Source organism: Oncorhynchus clarkii, chromosome 16 (assembly GCF_045791955.1).
Source record: "Oncorhynchus clarkii lewisi isolate Uvic-CL-2024 chromosome 16, UVic_Ocla_1.0, whole genome shotgun sequence".
Classification (NCBI taxonomy): domain Eukaryota; kingdom Metazoa; phylum Chordata; class Actinopteri; order Salmoniformes; family Salmonidae; genus Oncorhynchus; species Oncorhynchus clarkii.
In genome coordinates this window covers 21,496,267-21,518,174 of record NC_092162.1, presented here as the reverse complement: position 1 = coordinate 21,518,174, position 21,908 = coordinate 21,496,267, and the positions used below count along the sequence as shown (strand labels likewise).

The 21,908-nt window shown below is 43.7% G+C and overlaps 1 protein-coding gene across 6 annotated transcripts in view; it reads right to left on the bottom strand.

Moving 5' to 3' along the window:
* Positions 1-1,956: 1,956 nt before the first annotated feature.
* LOC139368178 (centrosome-associated protein CEP250) overlaps positions 1,957-21,908 on the bottom strand; it is a 112,828-nt gene continuing 92,876 nt past the window's right edge. For 4 of the 6 annotated variants that reach the window (XM_071106788.1, XM_071106792.1, XM_071106793.1 and 1 more), the window contains 9 exons: positions 17,547-21,428; positions 16,418-16,565; positions 16,201-16,306; positions 10,598-10,757; positions 6,307-6,414; positions 6,130-6,216; positions 5,707-5,869; positions 5,460-5,545; positions 1,957-3,370 (listed from right to left, as the gene is read on the bottom strand). In XM_071106788.1, coding sequence (XP_070962889.1) covers positions 3,299-3,370; positions 5,460-5,545; positions 5,707-5,869; positions 6,130-6,216; positions 6,307-6,414; positions 10,598-10,757; positions 16,201-16,306; positions 16,418-16,565; positions 17,547-21,428 — 4,812 coding nt within the window. In that variant the 3' untranslated portion in view covers positions 1,957-3,298. Of the gene's footprint in view, positions 3,371-5,159; positions 5,233-5,459; positions 5,546-5,706; positions 5,870-6,129; positions 6,217-6,306; positions 6,415-10,597; positions 10,758-16,200; positions 16,307-16,417; positions 16,566-17,546; positions 21,429-21,908 lie in introns of all 6 variants that reach the window. The other 2 variants (XM_071106791.1, XM_071106795.1) reach the window with 1 other exon arrangement.

Here is a 21,908-nt window from a genome sequence, read left to right as displayed (position 1 = left end):
CCTCCTGATGGTCAATTTGCAAAACAACTAGTGACAAGTTATATAAAACATGTGAATACAAACCTATACAGTGGATGTTAACGTCTGAACATTTCAGATTACTGGATTGGCTATATTATTTTACATACATTGTTTTAGCTGGATATGGATAGGCATTAACACACTCAATAGCTTTCCTGACTTCATTATGATCTTTTTAAAAAAAAAATGGTGGTGTCGTCAGCCAATTGTAAACATTTTATCTCGTTGTCTTGTATCTGAATACCCCTAAACTATCCTTATTTATATGAAGTGACATAACTTGTGTGACCAATAAAAATAAGAAAGGAGAAATTGGGCATCCTTGTTTAATTCCACGTCTAATGTCGAATCTCTGTGAAGTTCCATGGGATAATTTAACAGAGATGTTACTAATGTGATTGGTCTCCAATTTTCTAACATCATAGAATCTTTGTTTGGTTTGGGTATTACAGAAATGAGGCCTTGTGTCATAGAAACAGACAGGACCCCTAAATCAATTGCCTCCTTAAAAACAGGAAATATAAATTCAATAATATCATCCTGAGAATATTTATAGAATTCACTGATAATGCCATCATTCCCTGGAGATTTGTTCTCTTTTAACTTGCTGATACATTTTTTTATTTATTTCATTGATAGAAATAATTTCATCACAAGACTTTTGGAAGTCTTCATCTATGAATTTTGTATAGTATTTGACAGAGTCTAGAAAGGCAGATATGTCACTAGTAGGACAGGCATTACTGGTATAAAGGTTACCATAGAATTCTGAAACATATTTTGAAATATCTTTGGGGCTTTCATTTTCTTTGCCATCTATATTAAACTTATGAATAGATGTAAATTGAGAATTTGTATTTTGTATTTATTTTTTTTTTGTATTTTTTTCACCTTCCTCCAACCATCTCCTTCTTGATCTTACAAATGCCCCTTTTGCTCTCTCTTCAAACAGTCGGTCCATTTCTAGTTGTAAAGAGAATAACAGACCCTTTCCTTCTTCATCAAGGTCCTCCATAGAGATTAGAGAAAGGATTTCCCAAGTTTATCTTCCCTATTATTTTTTAAATTCCAGCCCCCCGTCCCCACAGGAGGCCTTTTGCCTTTTGGTAGGCCGTCATTGTAAATAAGAATTTGTTCTTAACTGGCTTACCTAGTTAAAGGTTAAATAAAATAAATGATGTTCTTTACCATTTGGCCATCAGATTTGCCACCAATGCTCCTTATAGGACACATCACTGATACATACTGCAGCCCTCATGCTCCGCATACAACACCCGTTCTGCCAGTCACATTCTGTTAAAGGTCCCCAGAGCAAACACATCCCTGGGTCGCTCCTCTTCAGTTCTCTGCAGCTAGCTACTGGAACGATCTTCAAAAACACTCAAAACTGGACAGTTTTGTCTCAATCTCTTCATTCAAAGACTCAATCATGGACACTCTTACTGACAGTTGTGGCTGCTTTGCGTGATGTATTGTGGTCTCTACCTTCTTGCCTTTGTGCTGTCCTCTGTGCCCAATAAGTTTTGTACCATGTTTTGTGCTGCTACTATGTTGTTGTCGTCATGTGGTGTTGCTGCCATGCTGTGTTGTCTTAGGTCTCTATGTAGTGTTGTGGGGTCTCTTGTTGTGATGCGTTTTGTCCCCTATTTTTAATCCCAGCCCCCGTCCCCGCAGGAGGCCTTTTGCCTTTCGGTAGGCCATCATTGTAAATACGAATTTGTTCTTAACCGACTTGCCTAGTTAAATAAAAGTACACAAAAAATATTTAAAAAATGGATGTACCTCACCAGATGAGGAACCCCTTGGTTATGCAGTTATACTTCAAAGACATCTGTGGAGAACCTTTACCCTGCAACAGTAAAAAGCATCCAACAAAATGGCAGACATTTGGTGTCAATGGAGTCTAAATGTAATTTAAGAACAAATCACACAAGGTTCAGAAACGGTTAATTTATTTGACGTTTTACATTCAAACGAAAATAAAAAATATTCATATATATATTTTCATATGTAAGTATATGTTGCTAGTAAGCAAGGTACAGATTTAAAACGTAACACAAACAACTTCTGTGTGGCATACAGTATATTTACAAGGCGTGCTTTGAATACTATACAGTGTTTCCATAGCTGCACAGGTTTTGTGAATGTGTTTATCTTTTAACTCAAAACGAGCCGGAAAGATAAAAAGGGGTTTTAAAGAGAGGTCAGGGCATTGGACCAAGTGAAAGGCATGTTCAGTTAAACATTTCCCCTCCCAGCATCAAAAATAACAAAGACAAGAGCGGTGAAGCAAAGCAAAGCTTACAGAGGAGAGGTCTGCTCAAACTGAACAATCACTAAAACACAAAAGGAAAAATTATAGGAATTGATCAATTCACTAATTCAAATTAACAGTCATGCAAAGCTCTACATTAGGTCAACTTTCTGGGCTGAAAACCTCACACGACAAAAAGGCGTATGTTATCAGTAGCGAGTTAGGTTGTTTGCCATAATATTTGACAGTAGCCTAGCCGTGAAGTTTGGTTGCACGGTATATAGTTGGCTTGAAGCCACTACACCAACATTTTAGACGAAAAAAAAATCTGTTTCCTCAAGTAAATCAAGTAGTCACCAGATGCCACCACAATCCCTGGTCAACCCTACTCTTACATATCTCTTCCAGTAGTTATTTACAACAAGTGGAACAGCCACTTATTTAAAACACGTACAACATCATAATTAGAAATAGCAATTGTTGTTTGTGGTAACAAAACACTACAGCAGATATTCCAACGAATTCCTATTGGGACAGATTATTATACTGAACCAAACCCCTCTGTTTTGGCATTTCAGTGGATTAAGAAACAGAAGCCAAAAACATAAATGGAAGATAAATGCTAGCCTTAATAAGCCCTCTCGTAACTGCAATGCAGCCCAAAACATATTTAAATTCCCAGGAGAGTGGATATACTTATCACCGTATTACATCTCTAAACACGTCAAGGCCATGATTGACAGCTGCAAGAATCGTGAAGCATATTCACAGAATTAAACAGTGTAAATGAGAAACCGTAGCATATTAAAAAGCTTTCAATGAATCAAAAAACGGGCAAAAAAAAAAAAAACTTGAATTAAGTCAGAGCACTTTCTATTCCCGAACGGGGTGCAGTTAGTCCAGGATCACGGTAGAGTTGTAATGTGTATGTTTATCTTCCTGGCGGGGGGGGGCGTGCTCTCTGCAGTCTGATCGCCATTTTCATTTGAGTGAAGTGTGGAAAAGAAACAGAGTCCACAATATTCAGATCTTTCTGGAATCTTTCGCTTCGAACAGCTTCATGCGCTCCTGCACGGTCAGTCCCTCTTTGAGGCTCTGAGAGAAAGAAAATGTGTCAATTAAATTTAAACCAATATATTGTCTGGCTTCAAGGCCAGAACACTATTCATGTTAAGCATTATTCATATAAATAACCACAAGTGTAACTTTTCGGCCTGGCAAGAGCCCACGATTCACCGTTAGAGAATATGTTATTTAGGGGTGTTATGTTGGTGAATCACAGTAAAGAAACCGGTAGTAGGGTTTAAAGTTAACATCAACTTGGCTGACATGTCATCTAAATGTTGACATTCTGACAGAATGGGGACTCGATTACGACCACCCAATGTGTGTTGGTGAAGTTTGGGATGCTAAATGACACACAGTCATGCAAGTCAGACAAAACACACATACCAGACAAAACACAACACAAACATACACACAAGACAACACAAAACCATACAACACAAAAACAACCATTGTGGCATGTTTATGTGCCGTACAGACAAAATAAAAACAGAAATGTTCACAGACAAAAGTTATTCAACAGAACACCACAGTTAATGTACGTTCCCTTGACTGACCAGGTAAGGGAGAGAAGTTTCCTGGGCTCATTGTGGTACAAACGTGAGTTCTCATGGATACCTTTGTACTGTACTACAAAGACATCCAAAAACCACTGCCCCCATCTCCAGCCCAAACTGCACACCCAAGCAGTGGTTTGACCAAGGGGGATCACCGAGTTGATAACGTTCAAGGATTTAAAAGAAAAATGGCATTCCAGCTTATACTGGGATCGTTACATATACTGGCCTACTCGTAGTATTCTCCACAGCTACTGCAGGTGACTAGTAAGTCCTAGTCCACGCAACACACAAACGTACATCTGCTGTGCCCCAATAGGCTTACTGTAGTAAGCTTCCTTTCCTCGTTCCCTTTCCTTCATGACCACTGAGCTTACAGAACATGACAGGTGAGTCAAGATGGATGATCCTATCCAGCCCTTTCATAAACCAGTGGTGATGATGAGGGAGAGAAGATGCGGTCAGAAAGACATTTGAGAGGACTGGGAGCAAAGTGTAATACTAATCATTTGGTGGGTGCTTATTTGTCCTATTTCACATGTACACGTGTCTATCATACGCATGTGTGAATTGGAAACGTGTGTTCGGCATATCTCAAGTCCCCCCGAGACACCCTCGGAGAGTGGGGTCACGGCCAGGGTCAGCCATTATCAACAGAGCAATAAGGGTTAAGTGCCTGGCTCAAGGCTACAGACAGATTTTTCACCTTGGGAATAGAACTAGCGATCTTTCGGTTATTAGCCAAAGATTTAACGTCGTTCTTCCCCCGAACAAGGCAGTATGCCGTCATTGTAAATAAGCCGACTCATTGTAAAATAAGCCGACTCATTGTAAATAAGCCGACTGGTCTAGTTAAATAAAGGTACAATATATATATTTTTTAAAGCCTCAAGGTTAAAACTATAATGTTGATCTCATGGATGGTCAGTCCTTGCATCAATAGCCCTATCTATGAATTTGAAAGTGGTTACATTTCTCCTGCCCCATTCCTCAGCTTTTTACCAAAACAGTGATGGGGTAGTTGCTGTGTTTTCTGTTTGAACTCATTCTAGGCACTAAAGAACCCATGCTCCTGCAAGGCAGACCTCACCACTCTGAAAGACCTGCATGTCTTACCTTCTGCTGTACTACATCAAGTGAAAGTTCATTTCACCAGTTTTATTGGGGGGGGGGGGGGCATAGAGGAGAGGCAAGGGTAATAGAGCGCAACATGCTGTGTGGTTGGGGTGGGACATGCTCACTCAAGGACATGCTATACCTACATCTTGGGGTAAGGGGGAGAATCACCCCTCAAGGGGGGTGTCAGCTATCCCAGATGACCTGTTCAGTGACGGACTGATGTGGGAAGACAGGAGGACAAGCTTACCACATATAAAACACGATTGATTGACGGACTGACCCGTAAGCAAACACACACTAACAGCAGTAATCTATATGTGCACACCTACACTCGTTCACATGTACACACGCTCGCACGATTCTAAAATGGTGAACAAATATGTTGAATTTACAACTAAACCCCGGGGGGGATTTCTGCATCAGGAATGTCCACATTAGCGTACCTTTGATCTAACACCTCTTATTTGCTTGGAGAGAGTCGATCGTTCCTTTTTCAAAAAATCTGGATTACTTTTCGATTTCATGATATCTGCAGAAACAAAATTAGGTGAAAAAAAGGCGTGTGGACATTAATTAATCATCGTCATAGCGTCCCCCCCCCCCACCACACAACAACCTGATCCATTTTTAGACATTGCAAGTAACTCTAAAATGCATAGGGGTCCAAGAGGGTTATGGTTTCCCACTAACCATATCCAGGGGTAGCCGACCCATCAACGTTCCTCTCCCCCAGTGCTTCCGTGGCAACCAGTAGCTTCTCCGTCAGCTTGGTGATGTCACAGTCAGCCTTGGCCTTCACGATGCTGAGCTCTGTGTAGATGTCTTTGTACTTGTCTGTGGCATATTTCTTATCCTGTTCACACAAAAAAAAGAGTGGGAAAAAAAACATTGATTTAGCCATTGACTTCAAACTTGGTGTTTTTTTTGGTAGCCTGGGATCCAAACTGATTTTCTACGGTTCAGTGAAACACTGAGGAAGCGAAGCAAAATATTTTGGATTCCAGGTTATATTGTTGGTGGACATCAAAAGGTTAGTCCTCAAAGAACAGTGTTTAGAATAACTAACATGATCTTGATAGAAAAGATTGAGGATAAGAGTGTGTTTTTCCATACCCTTAACGCAGACTGAAGTTCATCCTTCAGCGAATGGATTTCCTGTTTGAGATACTGGATTTCAGACTCCTTGATACGCAACAAGACCTACAATTGAGATGTACAGTAAATAAAGTTAGACATCAAATATAGAACACCAGTGTGGCCAATGTGTGTGTGAGACGGAGAGTACAGTACCTCCAGTTCATAGAGGTCCTTGCCCTGGGTGAAGGGTGACAGGGCCGTTTCTCCGCTGTAGCAGGAGCGCATGCGTGTGATCTCCACAGTCAGACGGTTATTCAGCTCCTATGGGTCGGTCACACAGAGGTCAGAGTTCACATTATTCAACTGGGGCATCCGGACAGGTTTCAAGGCCAACAGGATCACACAGTGTATGGGTCAGGGCTTCTGTTAGGCGCCGGACAACCTGACTGGGAAGATTGGAATTTCCCGGACCCATCTGCATTTGGGTGCATAACCTATTAGGGCGTCTACCCACGGTGCTCAGAATGACAGAAATCACGGTAATGCGTCTTAACAGCACATGCAACTCATGTAATGAAGCAGCCAATAACACGTGATTTTCAAACATTTGCCAAAATGTAATTTGTGGGAAAGCACCATTCTAAACAGTGCACCTGATAGTGGTTCCATACGTGACAGAGGGGGAATCTAAATACGCCATAACTAGGATTGTGCCTTTGGCTTCTGGACAACGAAAGGAAGTTGATATGAAAACCAATTGAACAGGAAAGAAAATGGCATAGCGGTGCATCCAATAGGGAAGGAAATGGAAATAAATGTGCCAACATTATATAAATACTCCTGTATATACAGAAATAAATAAAAATAATTTAAAATACTTCACCAGAAAGCACGACTTAGCCACAGAGGAATCGAGGATCCTTGGCTTCTTTAAGAAAAATAGCTGCGGATTGTTTCAAATCACAAGCTCGTAGGCCTTTTGGAAGCCCGCAATTTGGGCAGTGCGCGTGGCAATAGACCTAGCTGATATTTGAGTTGCGGCTGTCAGTGAAAAGCATCTAAAATATGTGCGAGTATAATGTAAAATGTTGAGACAAGAAGGGGAGGGGTGTGTGGCAAAGATATAGGCCAGTTTCTCTCCAGCATGGCTCAGCTGTCTCCCGCCAATTCTCGCACATTCATTGTGTGAATTGTTTAGCCTTTCGATGAAACATTTTAATTTTTTTTACATTCTCCATTACAAAGGTACCATTAATCCCCATCATTTGGTTACATTCATTTCTGTTAATCCTTAAATCTATTGACGAACCCATGCATAACAAGTAACAAGCACACAATCCCCATCAAAACCCGTCAGTTTAAACTAGAGATCTGATATTTGCATGCACATCTGCGGCGGAAGGTGACCGAGCCACAGCAGTGTTTGGAAGAAAACGTCTGCAGCGTCCTAACGATTTTGGACTACAAAAACAATGTTCCCTCAAAAAAAATGTTGGTGTCACTGAGCAAATTTCAGGTCTGCTAAGCGCAAACTTGAACATGGTGAAAATTCCGCGCAACTCGTCTGTGAACACTGAGGCTGTACCCGCTTTAAATTACAGTTACAGCAGCAAAGTAGGCTACTGTGGCTATTTGATCATAATGTAGGCCATCCAGAGTGGCCTACCATCAAAAACAAATGGAGAAAATGCATCCCATAACATTTTAGCATGGAAAAAGCTGTTCTATCAATCAGCCTACTGAAGCAGCAAATGTGTGGTGTTTAATGTAGGCCTACATTCCATTAAACCTGTTGATCCACTTGTCCTTCAGATAAGGTGGTGACTGAACATGTTGCATTGTTTGATGCAAGAAATCGCATTACAAAATACAATGCATTATTATGTCATTATTACAGCGAATCAGACAAATCATGCTACCCTCTATTGGCTACTTAGCGTAATCAAGAGTCTCAAAATATCCACACCACCTCTTTAAGACATAAAAAAAACTCACTAACTAGCACTGAATATGAACAAATGTGCACAGGTGGCTACATGCAGCTCTCGCTTTGACCTCAAAACAAGCACACTTACTCGTGACCGCTCATACTGTAAACACAGTCCAGTTCAAGGTGAATGGCACAAATCCATATATGGCAATGGCTATTTGCATTTAGGCCTACTGCAGCTCTGATTGGTTATGGCTCACCTGTCTGTGTAGAGTACGGGCCTGAGTTGTGCATATCAATGCAACAGAATCCTACTCCAATGCGCTCTGCCTTCAAAGAAGGTCTTGCATAGTTCATTTTCTTTCGGTATGTTACATTGAAAGTGGCTTATATTGCATTGATTCGAGCACAATTCCCACAGTACACGAAACGTGGATGGCGTTGTAAACTGAAAGGTAAACTCTAGAAAGCTGAGAGAAGTTCAATCTCATACTTCTCTGCACAGCAGTCCGAAGGGAACGTTGTCTACATACCAATGAAAAGATGACTCACAAACACGAATGTGTTCTCCGTTTTGCTCTACAACCCCCACGGGACTCGTCTGAAGTCGGTACTGTTGATGTGCCAATTTCTGTCTGTAGCGTCCGAACTGTTTAGGCTAAAATCTAACACCATGGTGTTCTCCGTTTTGCTCTACAACCCCCACAAGTGTCACGGGACTCGTCTGAATGTAAATGGTACCGCTTTTTTTTTTCAATTAATGGAAGTATGAATGTAGTTTTTGTGGCAAAATAAGATTTCTTCTAGATACAGGAAAGACACGTCAAAACCTTATTCCTTATGATTTCGTTTTTGACTCTGTTTTGCCACTTATTAACGTTTTATTCAATGTATTCCATGGGCTACTGTATAATAGTAAAGGCCAAATTCCTTATTTTATCAAGCAACAATAAAAATTAAATAAAAAGTGATACCTACAGGGGTCCCAAACCCTCCAACAAAACGATACCAACAAGGGTGCTAAAATTCTAAATCAAATAGCTAAATTATATTTTTTACAGTTATACTAAACAAAATATAAACGCAACACGTAAAGCGTTGGTCCCATGTGTCATGAGTTGAAATAAGAGCCCAGAAATTTTCCATACACAAAATGCTTATTTCTCTCAAATCTTGGGCACAAATGTTTGCATTCCTGTTAGTGACCATTTCTCTGCCAAGATAATCCAGCCACTTTACAGGTGGCCCATATCAAGAAGCTGATTAAACAGCATGATCATTACACAGGTGCACCTTGTGCTGGGGATATTAAAAGGCCACTCTAAAATGTGCAGTTTTGCCACACAAGGCAATGCAGGAATGTCCACCAGAGCTGATGCCAGAGAATTTAATGTTCATTTCTCTACCATAAACCTCCAAAGTTGGCAGTACATCCAACTGGCCTCACAACTGCAGACCATGTGTAACGATGCCAGCCCAGGTCCTCCACATCTGACTTCTTCTCCTGCGGGATCATCTGAGACCAGTCACCACCAGACAGCTGATGAAACTATAGGTTGGCACAACCAAATCATTTCAACACAAATTGTCAAAAACAGTCTCAGGGAAGCTCATCTGCATGCTCGTCATCCTCACCAGGGTCTTGACCTGCAACCGACTCCAGTGGGCAAATGCTCACCTTCGATAGCCACTGGAACGCTGGAGAAGTGTGCTCTTCACATATGGATCCCGGTTTCAACCCTACCGGGCAGATGGCAGACAGCGTGTATGGAGTTGTGTAGGTGAGCGGTTTGCTGATGTCAACGTTGTGAACAGAGTGCCCAATGGTGGTGGTGGGGTTATGGTATGGGCAGGTATAAGCTACAGACAATTAACACAACTTCATTTTATCTATTGCAATTTGAAAGCACAGAGATACCGTGACGAGATCCTGAGGCCCATTGTCGTGTCATTCATCTACCACCATCACCTGTTTCAGCATGATAATGCAAGGCCCCATGTCGTAAGGATCTGTACACAATTCCTGGAAGCTGAAAATGTCCCAGTTCTTCCATGGCCAACATACTCACCAGAAATGTCACCCATTGAGCAGATTTGGGATGCTCTGGATTGACGTGTACGACAGCGTGTTCCAGTTCCCGCAATTATCCAGTAACTTAGCACACAGCCATTGAAGAGGAGTGGGACAACATTCCAATGGCCACAATCAACAGCCTGATCAACTCTATGTGAATGAGATGTGTTGCATTGCATGAAGCAAATGGTGGTCACACTAGATACTGACTGGTTTTCTGATCCACGTCCCTACCTTTAAAAAAATATATATATCTGGGGACCAACTGATGCATATCTGTATTCCCAGGTCATGTGAAATCCATAGATTAGGGCCTAATGAATTTAATTAAAGTGACTGATTTCCTTATACGAACTGTAACTCAGTAAAATCTTTACATGACTCATATTTCCATCAATGAACAAAAAGCGTAATTTGGCAATGTTTTTTTTTTCTCTTCTCCCAGTCATTGTTGGCCGGTAAACAATTGCCGGCTAACGGAAACCGTGTTCTGTGTGTACCTGGTTGTGTGCGTTGAGCTCCTGGTTCTCCCTCTGACACTGTCTGAGGGCCTGTCTCTCAGCCTCCAGGGCCTGGGCCAGGTGGGCATTCTCCAGACACTTCTGAGAGTACTGCTCCGACAACACCTCCAGCTCCCTCTGGATCGACTGCAGCTCCTCCCTGAGACACAGTCACGTGTACATACAGTGCCTTCAGAAAGTATTCATACCCCTTTACTTATTCCACATTTTGCTGTGTTACAACCTGAATTAAAAATGTATTAAGAAAATATATTTCTCACCCATCTACAAACAATACCCCATAATGACAAAGTGAAAACATGTTTAGATATTTTTTAGCAACATATTTTTTAAATTAAATATTGAAAATGAAATACAGAAATCGAATGTACATAAGTATTCACACCACTGAGTCAATACATGTTAGAGTTAAATAAAAACATAAATACAAAAAAACTGAGGCAGTGATTACAGCTGTGAGTCTTTCTGGGTAAGTCTCGAAGAGCTTTGCACACCTGTATTGTGCAATATTTGCCCATTATTCTTTTCGCTCCGTCAAGATTGTTGCTAGGCAACCATGTTCAAGTCTTGTCATCAATTTTCAAGCAGATTTAAGTCAAAACTGTAACTAGGCAACTCGGGAACATTAATTGTCTTCTTGGTAAGCAACTCCGGTGTAGATTTTGCCTTGTAGTTCAGGATATTGTGCTGCTGAAAGGTGATTTAATCTCCCAGTGTCTGGTGGAAAGCAGACTGAACCAGGTTTTCCTCTAGGATTTTGCCTGTGCATAGCTCAATTCAGTTTTTTTTTTTGATCCTGAAAAACTCCACAGTCCCTAACAATTACAAGCATTCCCATAACATGATGCAGCCACCACTATGCTTATATGGAAAGTGGAATATGGAAAGTGGTGCTCCGTAATATTTTGTATTGGATTTTCCCCAAACAATTCAAATCAAATGTTATTGGTGACACAAACATATTTAGCAGATGTTATTGCGGATGTAGCGAATTGCTTGTGTTCCTAGCTTCAACAGTGCAGTAGTATCTAACAATTCACAACAGACACAAAAGTAAAATAATGGAATTAAGAAATATATAAATATTATGTTGAGCTATGTCGGAGTGGCAATCACTAAAATACAGTAGAATAGAATACAGTATATACATATGAGATGGGTAAAGTAGTATGCAGACATTTAACAGACTAGTGTGCCATTATTAAAGTGACCAGTGACTCCATGTTTATGTACAGTACCAGTCAAAAGTTGACACCTACTCATTCAATGGATTTTCTTATTTAAAAAAAAACTATTTTCTACATTGTAGAAATAAAAATTGAAATAACACACATGGAATCATATATTTTATATTTGAGATTGTTCAAAGTAGCCACCCTATGCCTTGATAACAGCTTTGCACACTCTTAGGGGCCAACAACGAGTACTACAGTCAATGAACTTCGGTAGCGTTTTTCCTCAAATTTGCTTTGTTAAAATCTCCAGCTACAATAAATGCGTCTCCAGGATATGAGGTTTACAGTTTGCACAAAGTCCAGTGTAGTTCCTTGAGGGCCGTAGTGGTATCGGCTTGAGGGGGATTATACACGGCTGTGACTATAACCAAAGAGAATTCTCTTGGGAGGTAATGCCGTCAGCATTTGATTGTGAGGTATTCTAGGTCGGGTTTCTGTACGTTATCACCATCACATCACCGCCTTTCTTCTTCCCAGAGAGTTCTTTATTCCTGTCTGTGTAATGTACTGAGAACCCAGCTGGCTGTATGGACAGGGACAGTATATCCGGAGAGGGCCATGATTGCGTGAAACAGAGTATGTTACAGTCCCTGATGTCTCTCAGGAAGGAGATCCTCGCCCTAAGCTCATCTACTTTATTGTCCGGATACTGAAGCGAATAACATACCCGGAAGCGGTAGATGGTGTGCACGCCATCTTGGAGCAGCCTCTGGGATCGGTTCAATTGCCCAGGGGGGTACGAACAGAGCATCCAATTCGGGAAAGTTGTATTCCTGGTCTTAATGCTGGTGAGTTACCGCCGCTCTGATATCCGAAAGCTCTTTCCGGCTGTATGTAGTAACACAAAAACATTCTGGGCTAATAATGTAAGTAATAACACACACAAAAAAATACTGTAAAGTTGCTTCGGAGCTAGAAGCAGAGGTGTCATGTCTGTCGGCATCATCTTTTTGTTCTGAATACAAAGTGTTAATTGCTTTGCCACATTTTTTCCAGTATTACTTGTTGTACAGGCTTCTTTCTTCTCACACTGTCAACTGGGTTAGTATTCTGGAGTAACTACAATGTTGTTGAGCCATCCTGATGCAGCAACCACCATGCTTGAAAATATGAAGAGTACTCTGATATGTTTGGGGCGAATCCAAAACAACACATCACTTTGTATTTTTTATTCTGTACAGGCTTCTTTCTTTTCACTCTGTCATTTAGGTTAGTATTGTGGAGTAACTACAATGTTGATCCATCCTCAGTTTTCTCCCAGCGCAGCCATTAAACTCTTAACTGTTTTAAAGTCACCATTGGCCTCATGGTGAAATCCCTGAGCAGTTTCCTTCCTCTCTGTCAACTGAGTTAGGAAGGACGCCTGTATCTTTGTAGTGACCGGGTGTATTGATACACCGTACAAAATGTTAATAACTTCCCCATGCTCAAAGGGATATTCAATGTCTGCTTTAAAAAAAAAATCAATCTACCAATAGGTGCCCTACTTTCTGAGGCCATACTCCCTGGTCTTCGTGGTTGAATCTGTGTTTGAAATTCACTGCTCGACTGAGGGACCTTACAGATAAGTAATTGTATGTGGGGTACAGAGATGAGGTGGCCATTCAAAAATCATGTTAAAACACTACTATTGAACAAAAAGTGAGTCCAAGCAACTTATGTGACTTGTTGAGCAAATGTTTTTCTCCTGAATTTATTTAGGCTTGCCATAACGATGGGATTGATACGTATTGACTCAAGACATTTCAGATTTTCATTTTTAACACCTTTGTAAAAAATATATATAAAAAAAACAGAAATCCACTTTGACATTATTGTGTGTAGACCCGGTGACAAACAATTTATATTTAATACATTTTAAATTCAGGCTGTAACACAACAAAATGTGGTAAAGGTCAAGGGGTGTGAATACTTTGAAGGCATACACAACCCCCTTCCCCGAGGAGACCTTTTACCAGTTGCCACTGTCACCTTGCGGGAAAATGCATCAGTAAAAAGGTCTAGCTATACAAGTAAGCTTTGATTGATTAGTGTATATGGGCCCATAAGTAGACAAACACCATATGTATTTGGAAAGTGAAGCTAACATATTTTTACTTGTCTCTGTACTCCAGCATTTTTGATTTGAGATCAAATGTTTCATGAGTCGACAGTACAGAATGTCACCTTTTATTTGAGGGTATTTTCAAACATCTGTTTCACCGTTTATAAAAGAAAGCACAATGTATCTATTCCTTCCATTTGAAGAAGTCATAAGTATTTGGACAAATCCACTTATAGTGTATTAAAGTGGTTAAAAGTGTAGTATTTGGTCCCATATTCCTAGCACGCAATGACGACATCAAGCTTGTGACTCTACAAACTCATGGAATGCATTTGCTGTTTGTTTTGGGTTATGTTTTGCCCAACAGGAACTGAATGGAGAAAGACGACTGGAGTAATTATAACAAACAATTCAATTCTAAAAAGCCATAACTAGAGCAAGGTAAAAAGGTAACTGCCAAAATAAAGGATGTAAATGAGGGATACAAAGTATATTGACAGCAGGTGGTTCCCACACAGGTGCGGTTCCTGAATTAATTAAGCAATTAAATCATCCCATCATGCTTAGGGTCATGTATAAAAAATGCCTAGTTGCCCAGCATTTTGGCTACCATGCCTAGAAGAGTTCTTAGTGACTTTGAAAGAGGGGTCTCCAAGGGGCATAGGGGGTTTAAAGGGTTTGTTTGCGTGTGTGTGTCACCAGATCTCAACCCAACTGAACACTTACGGGAGATTCTGGAGCGGTGCCTGAGACAGCGTTTTCCACCATCATCAACAAAACACCAAATTATGGAATTTCATGTGGAAGAATGGCGTCGCATCCCACCAATAGAGTTCCGGACATTTGGAGAATCTATGGCAAGGTGTTTCACCATGAGGCCACTGAAGCTGTTCTGGCGGCCCAACGCTTTATATTGGCGTCTCCTTTTAGCAGTTACCTGTATTTTGTTTCATTTGAAAACAGTAAAACATTTTCCAATCTCTAAATGAGTAGATTAATATTTCGAAGAGCTAAGATGTTTTGGAACACTTCTAACGCAATGATTAAGAAAAAACATGAATAAACAATGAATAATGATGAGTGAGAAAAGTAAAGAGGTTACAACAAAACATGCTAACCGCTCACCATTACCAACAACAGAGGTTACAACAAAACCTGCTAACCGCTCACCATTACCAACAACAGAGGTTACAACAAAACCTGCTAACCGCTCACCATTACCAACAACAGGGGCAGGGTGGTCTGATCTGTGTGTGTCTAACTTTCTCACTCATCATTATTCACGATTCATTCATTATTAGCCATTATTAATCATGCTAGCATCCACAATAATGTAGAAGTGTTCAGAAACATCTTCTATTCTTAATTACAATAAAAGTGACTCAAATCACAGAACATTATTCACCCTTCAGTTCCTATTAGGCAAAACATAATCAGAAACAACCAAAACATACTGCAAATGCATCCAACACGTTTGTAAAGTCAGTCATTGTGTGCAACGATGTAGTCAATGTCTGTAAGGATATCTGTAGTGTCTGTAGGGACCAAATACTAAAACAGTTTACTACTTTAATATACAATAAGAGATTTTTAAAATTTAATTTTACCCATTTTTTTCACCCCAATTTCATAGTATCCAATTGTTTTTAGTAGTTACTATCTTGCCTCATCGCTACAACTCCCGTAAGGGCTCGGGAGAGACGAAGGTCGAGTCATTCGTCCGCCGAAACGCAACCCAACCAAGTCGCACTGCTTCTTAACACAGCGCGCATCCAACCCGGAAGCCAGCCGCACCAATGTGTCGGAGTAAACACCGTGCCCCTAGTGACCTGGTCAGCGTGCACTGCGCCCGGCCCGCCACAGGAGTCGCAGGTGCGTGATGAGACAAGGAAATCCCTACCGGCCAAACCCTCCCTAACCCGGACAACGCTAGGCCAATTGTGCGTCGCCCCATGGACCTCCCGTTCGCGGCCGGCTGAGACCTGGGCTCGAACCCAGAGTCTCTGGTGGCACAGCTAGCACTGCGCCACCCGGGAGGCCCCTTGATAAGTGAATTGACTTCTTCAAATGTAGGGACTAGATATATAAAGTACTTTCATTTCTAAAATGCTAAAAATATACAGTTTTGTATGAAAATACCCTAAAATAAAAGGCAACATTCTGTACTGTCGCCTCATATGACACATTTGTTCAAATACATATGGTGTCGAGTGTCTCTCTATATAGAGCTCACTACAGTCATTCAAATCTCTGCCATTGTCTGCTACGTACCAGTTGTGTTCCCAACCAAAATAGGGACTTACTGATACTGCTCGTGCAGCTCGTCGATGTCGGTGCTCAGTCCGCTGATTTGGGAGCGCTGGTTCTTCTCCATTTCCTCTCGGTGTGCGTTCTTCATAGCCTCAATAGCTGGAACACAGAAAGCTAGCGGTCAGAGTCATTACAATTGTAGGCGGCAAAAAAAAGCCAACCAAATCTGGCAAACACTAGGGATTGGCCAATGCAGGGGCTAATCTTTACCAGCGATGGTGGCGGCCGTCTCTTCAGCCAGTAGCCTCTCCTTCTCCTCCAGTAGTTTGGAGACCTCCCTCTGGTGCTGCCTCTGGAGGTCCTCGACGACCTTGTGGTGGGTCTCCTCCATGGCTGTGAAGCCTCGCTCACACGTAGCCTGTGGGAGAAGGGGATAATACTGTTGGCATTGTTTAAAGCTCCCCACGGCGTAGTAGTATGCTATTAAGGCCTTAAATCATTGAGTGAAGAACGCTTCCTTATCCTTACCAGATTTATGATGAGATTTAGTATGCTCAAGCGATCGGAGTAATCTAACTTGGGACGGTCTGTGAGACGTTAGTCCCATTTGTGTTATGTGCTCTGACGAGTCTTCATGGTGAATTATTTACCAGTGCAAGCAGAATTACATCTGAGAAAGTCATGCAAGCATTTTTTTGGATCAGAAGCCAAGCAATGTTAGTATGAGGGAGTGTGTTTAAGGCAGCCAATTTTATCAGGGCAAAGAAGAGGACATCGAATAAGATTTGAATCCGTCTTTCTAGAAACATGGGTATCAACATTTCTGCAATTGGTTTCAGATACTAAAAACAGCATATGTTCATAGTTCAGCGTTTAGTATCTTTCTAAACATAATGTTGAGTGTTACAGAGACTGGGCATTGTTGTCTGTGTGGGGGTAATATATTATGGTTATAGAGTAACCGGAAGAAAGGTATGGTTCTGAAGCATGAGTGACTACAATGCTGCATTTCAATAGAAGTCATTTGTATCGTATGCTACTTTGTGGATAACAATTATGTTGTAGATCAAACTAATATTTAATAGGATAGTTCCATATGAAATCATCAAATCATCCTTACCACATTCTACAAATGTATCCATGAATGTTTGGCCATGGGAGAAATGGATGTAGTGCCATTTCTGGATCAGTGCCCCCTCCCCCACTCAGGAGATTTTTCAGTTGATTTCATATGTAATGACCCAAGAATATAACAAATTATTCTAATAATAATGTTTGCAATTCCCATAGTTTGACTGATTATAACAACCATCGCAACCAACTATTCAGTCATGCTCTACTACTGGTCTTACCACATGAAGACTACAATTTACGACGTTAAGAAAGGAAGAACAAAAACCTTTAGACTTTCAAAGTCTCTCTGGTATTTCTCTCTCAGGCTGGCCACATCTCCCTCCAGATGCTTGGTCTCCAGTTCGTCCCTCATGGTGTCCATCTGGGTCTCCAGCTCCTGGATCCTGTCCTTCAGGACTACCATGGGGTCCGTCGCCACCCTAGCCTGACCCTCCTCCCCCTTACCCTGCTCCTCTTCCTCCATGGGCCAAGCCTGCTCAGTGGATGGGGTGACCTCCTCGGGTAGTGGAGACTGAGAGTGGCCCGACTCAGGGCTACTATCGCCCTTGCTTCCGCTATCCTCTTGGTCTTGGATGGAGCGGATGGTCTCTGTGTAGTGGGCGTGCAGCCTCTGGATCTCCTCCTGGTGGACCTGCTGCAGCTCTCGGATCTGCCCCTGGAACTGCTCCTCCAGTCTCCTTAGGTGGCCTTCGTGGCGCTCCTCTATGGTGTCCATGTCCACCAGCAGAACTTCCAGCTTCCGCTGGCTGTCGGCCGTGGTCTCCATCAGGGCCAGCTCGGTGGAGGCCCGGCCCTGCTCCGCCTGACTCAGCTCCAGTTGGTGCCTCTGCCTCAGCTCCTCTGTCTCCCTGTGGAAGCGCTCCTCCAGGAGAGCCAATCGCTCCTGCTGCTGGGAGAGCTGTTCCACTCGCTGGCCCATTTCCCCTCTCAGGGCCTGGTTCTCATCCTGAAGGGAGGCCATTGTACACGTGAAGCCCTGGCGCTCCTCCTGTAGGGAGGCCTCGTAGCGCTCCCGAATGGCACCAACAGTGCAGGCATGCTCCTGGACAAGTACGTCCATGCTATGGCCAGCTTGCCGATATCGGACCAGGTCCCGCTCGTGGTCGGCTCTTAGCCTACAGGCTACGTAGGCCACCTGGGCCTGGATAAGCGCCTCACGCATGCAAAGGGAGCCACCCGTGAGGTTGAGGGTGGAATGGTAACTTGAGTTTGCTTGGATAATATTGGCTAAGCCAGGATGGCTGCCGCTCTCAATCGCTTGGGAAAATCTGTGGAGGATAGCTGCCTGTCTCTCTAGCTCAGCGGCCAAGTTGTCTCGCCCAACTTGCAGAGATTCAACAGAGTCAACGCTACAAGATGGCACGCCTCCCACTAAGTGTCTATCCACTACTTCCTCAGCCAAATCCTGTGCCTCCTCCATTTCAATCTGCTCCATATAGGGAGTCAGTTCACTTACGTCAGCTAAACTCTGCTCCTCACTAAAGCCAAACTCACTACTGACTTCTTGAAGGACTTTTGTCAAATCAAGTCTTTTGGGAGCTTGGATAATCTCTTTCAAAGCAGATTCCCTTTGTTGTAAGCTCCCATGGGCTTGGGCCAATTCCCTTTTGAGCATTTTGAACTTCTCCTCATAAAAGCTCTTAAGACTCTGAAGAGAGTGCGATAATTCAGCTTTGACACAGGTGTTATAGATAACAGTAACATTAGCCTCAAGGGACATACTAGCCACTGTTGACTTAACATCGGAGCTTTCTCCCTGCATCAATTCACAACGGGATTCCATTTTCTCCACCTCGGCCCAGAAGGCACTCTCTAACATTAGCTTCCTGGTCAAGACGTCTGCATAAACAATCGCCACACAATCGCCATCACTTCTTTTGATGGTCTCAGTCTCTCTACATATCTCGATAAGACGTTGCAAAAGGTCCGAGTCTGGATTCTGTATCAAAAAAGCCATCTTATTCAAAACCATTGCCTCAAAAGACAGTGTTTTGGCAAAGAGTCGTATCGTTTCCTCATTCGATGCTTTGCTCTTGTGAATCTCTTGGGCTGGACTTTGTGTGACCTCTGATGGGTGCTCATTCCATGTCATCCCGCCCTCTCTAATGTACAATGTTGCACTAACTAACTCATTCTCGATCTCAGATAAAGTGTGGAGCTGCAGCCCTGTACTGCCCGGGCAATGACTACTTAGAATACCCCTGACTTTCTCCCTACTGGACTCTACACAGACTAGGGCCTTGGCGTATTGGTGCTTAGCAGCTGTAATCTGACTAACTGGACCAGGGAGGGCACTGCTGGGTCCCTCTTCCTGTTCGAGTCTGGCATTGAGCTCCTGGAGCTCTGAATCAGTCCCTGCCCAGGAGCCTTGTCCCTCCATCAGACCCTCTGGCTGGTCCACCCGCTGCTCCTCAAGCTTCTGGGTGAGGTCTCTAAGCTTCTCCTCTGTGGCCAGAAGCTTGATCTCCAGGGCAGTTATGATGGAAATAAACTTCTCTGGGTCGCTGCAGTACTGGAATGTAATATCGGAAGAGTTGGTCTCCATGGACAGTTGGAAGTCTTGGCTGATCTCTTGGCTAATCTCTTCGCTTATGTCTGAGGAAGTGTTGTCTGCATTACTGGTCTCCAGGTCCTCTGATTGGATATATTTTTGGCACTGAATGCTGGAGAACCGTATCCTCTGCCTTTTCGCTTGAGACTCATCACTGTCTGAGGAGCTCTTCACCTTGGAACCCAAGTCAAAGGTCAGCGAGGAGTCTGTGTTCGTTGGCAAGGAGTTGGAGGACGACTGGCCCCTTTCCTTGGTTGTTTCCCGAGCATGGAGAGCCCCCTCATGGGCTCGTTGGCGTTCCATCCGAAGGTCGGCATAGCCCAGCTGCAGGGCATTGAGGTGCTGTTCCAGCTCTGCAATGCGGTCCTCTGCCACCACCAGCTTGGCCTGCAGGTCCGTCTCCGCACTGCAGGCTTCGCTCTGGCCCATCAGGCCCTTGTCCATCTGGCAGAGCAGCACTTCCCTGGCCTGAAGCCTCTGCTCAGTCTCCTCCAGGCTGCTACCCAGGGCGGCCATCTTGATGAGGGCCTCGTTCAGGTCCTCCTCCTTGCGCTCCACTAGTCTCTCGTACATCTCCTTGGTCTGCCGTATCTCCTCCTCCTTCTCCTGGAGCACACGGCTGATCTTCTGGAACTCCTCCGATGCCCTCTCATAGGAGTGCTCCAGTGTATAGTAGTCGGCCTCCTCGGTTTCCAGCCGGCTACGGAGTTTGGTCACCTCCCGGTCTGCCTCAGAGATCTGGTTGAGGAGCTCCTGGCAGCGGCAGGTCAGCCGGCCCTTCTCCTCCTCCAGCCTGCGGACGCTCTCCCTCAGGGTCTCCACCACATCCGTTGTCTGGGCCAAATCCTCCTGCAGCCGCATCACTTCCTCCCTGACCTCGTCTCCATCCGAGGCGCGCATCCCACTCAGAAGAGCCTCCACCTGCTGCTCCGCCTCCAGCAGCCTCTCCTCCAGCTCTGCCCGCCCAGACTCGGCCTCAGCCAGCCTCCTGGCTAGGCTCTGCCTCTCCCTCTCGTGGCTCTCCTGCAGGGAGCGCTGCTCCGTCCTCAGGCGCTCCTCCTTCAGGGCCTGGCCCTGCTCGGTGGCGCTCAGCCGGCCTGTCACCTCCGCCAGCCTCTCCTGAAGCCTGTGCACCTCCCTCAGGTGATCCCTCTGCAGGGCCTGCTGGCGCTCCAGATGCCTCAGGGCCTGGCTCCTTTCCAGAAGGCTGGCCTCCACCTCCCGGAGCCTGTCCTCGCTGTCCCTTAGCTGGACCCGCAAAGTGGCGTCGCTGCGCACCCACTCCTCCTCCTGCTCCCGGGAGCGCTCCTGCTCCAGCTTGAGTTCGTTTCTCATGCGGGCCACGGCCTGCTCGCTGGCCAGGATCTCAGCCATGGCAGAGCTGAGCTTGGCCTGCAGGGCCTGGATGTCAGCCTCGTGGCGTCCAATGGCGTCCTGGGCATCGGTGTAGCTCCTCCTCAGAGTCTGCACCTGGTGCTGGGCCAGGTCCTGTTTGCGTCGCTGGGCCTCCAGATCATTCTGCAGGTCTTGGTTGAGCTTATGCAGACGTTGCCATGGCGCTCTGTGTGGTGAGGAGGAGGGGGGCGAGGTGCCGCTCTTTAAAAGATTGATGAGACAGTTTGATTAGTGACATCATCTTTTATTTACCCCCCACAGTTACGGCGAACCACATCTCTGGGGCTATGAGGAAAAACCTGGGAATTTCATTCCCATCTCAATATAGATTTGATATATTTTCATATCTTTTGAAAAGCTTTGTCCCAAGCTTCCCACTGTGCTTTTTCAGGGTGACCTCAAGGGTGAAAATGGAAAATAACTAAATATAATGAAACGGGGGGAAAAAATCAAAACTGGTACAAGATACATATTCAACGGTGAATAGATGGTGAAACTAAACTGAGTCAAATGGTCTCTATTGCCCCTGATATTTCAACTCACACATAATTATAATACACGTTGAAGGAAAGAAAGGAAACGATCAAATATCCAGCGTGCCATCACTACATGTGTGAACGTGGGAACATGAACTGTAAATGAATGAAGAACTGAATGCAACCATGCATACTCCCAAACACC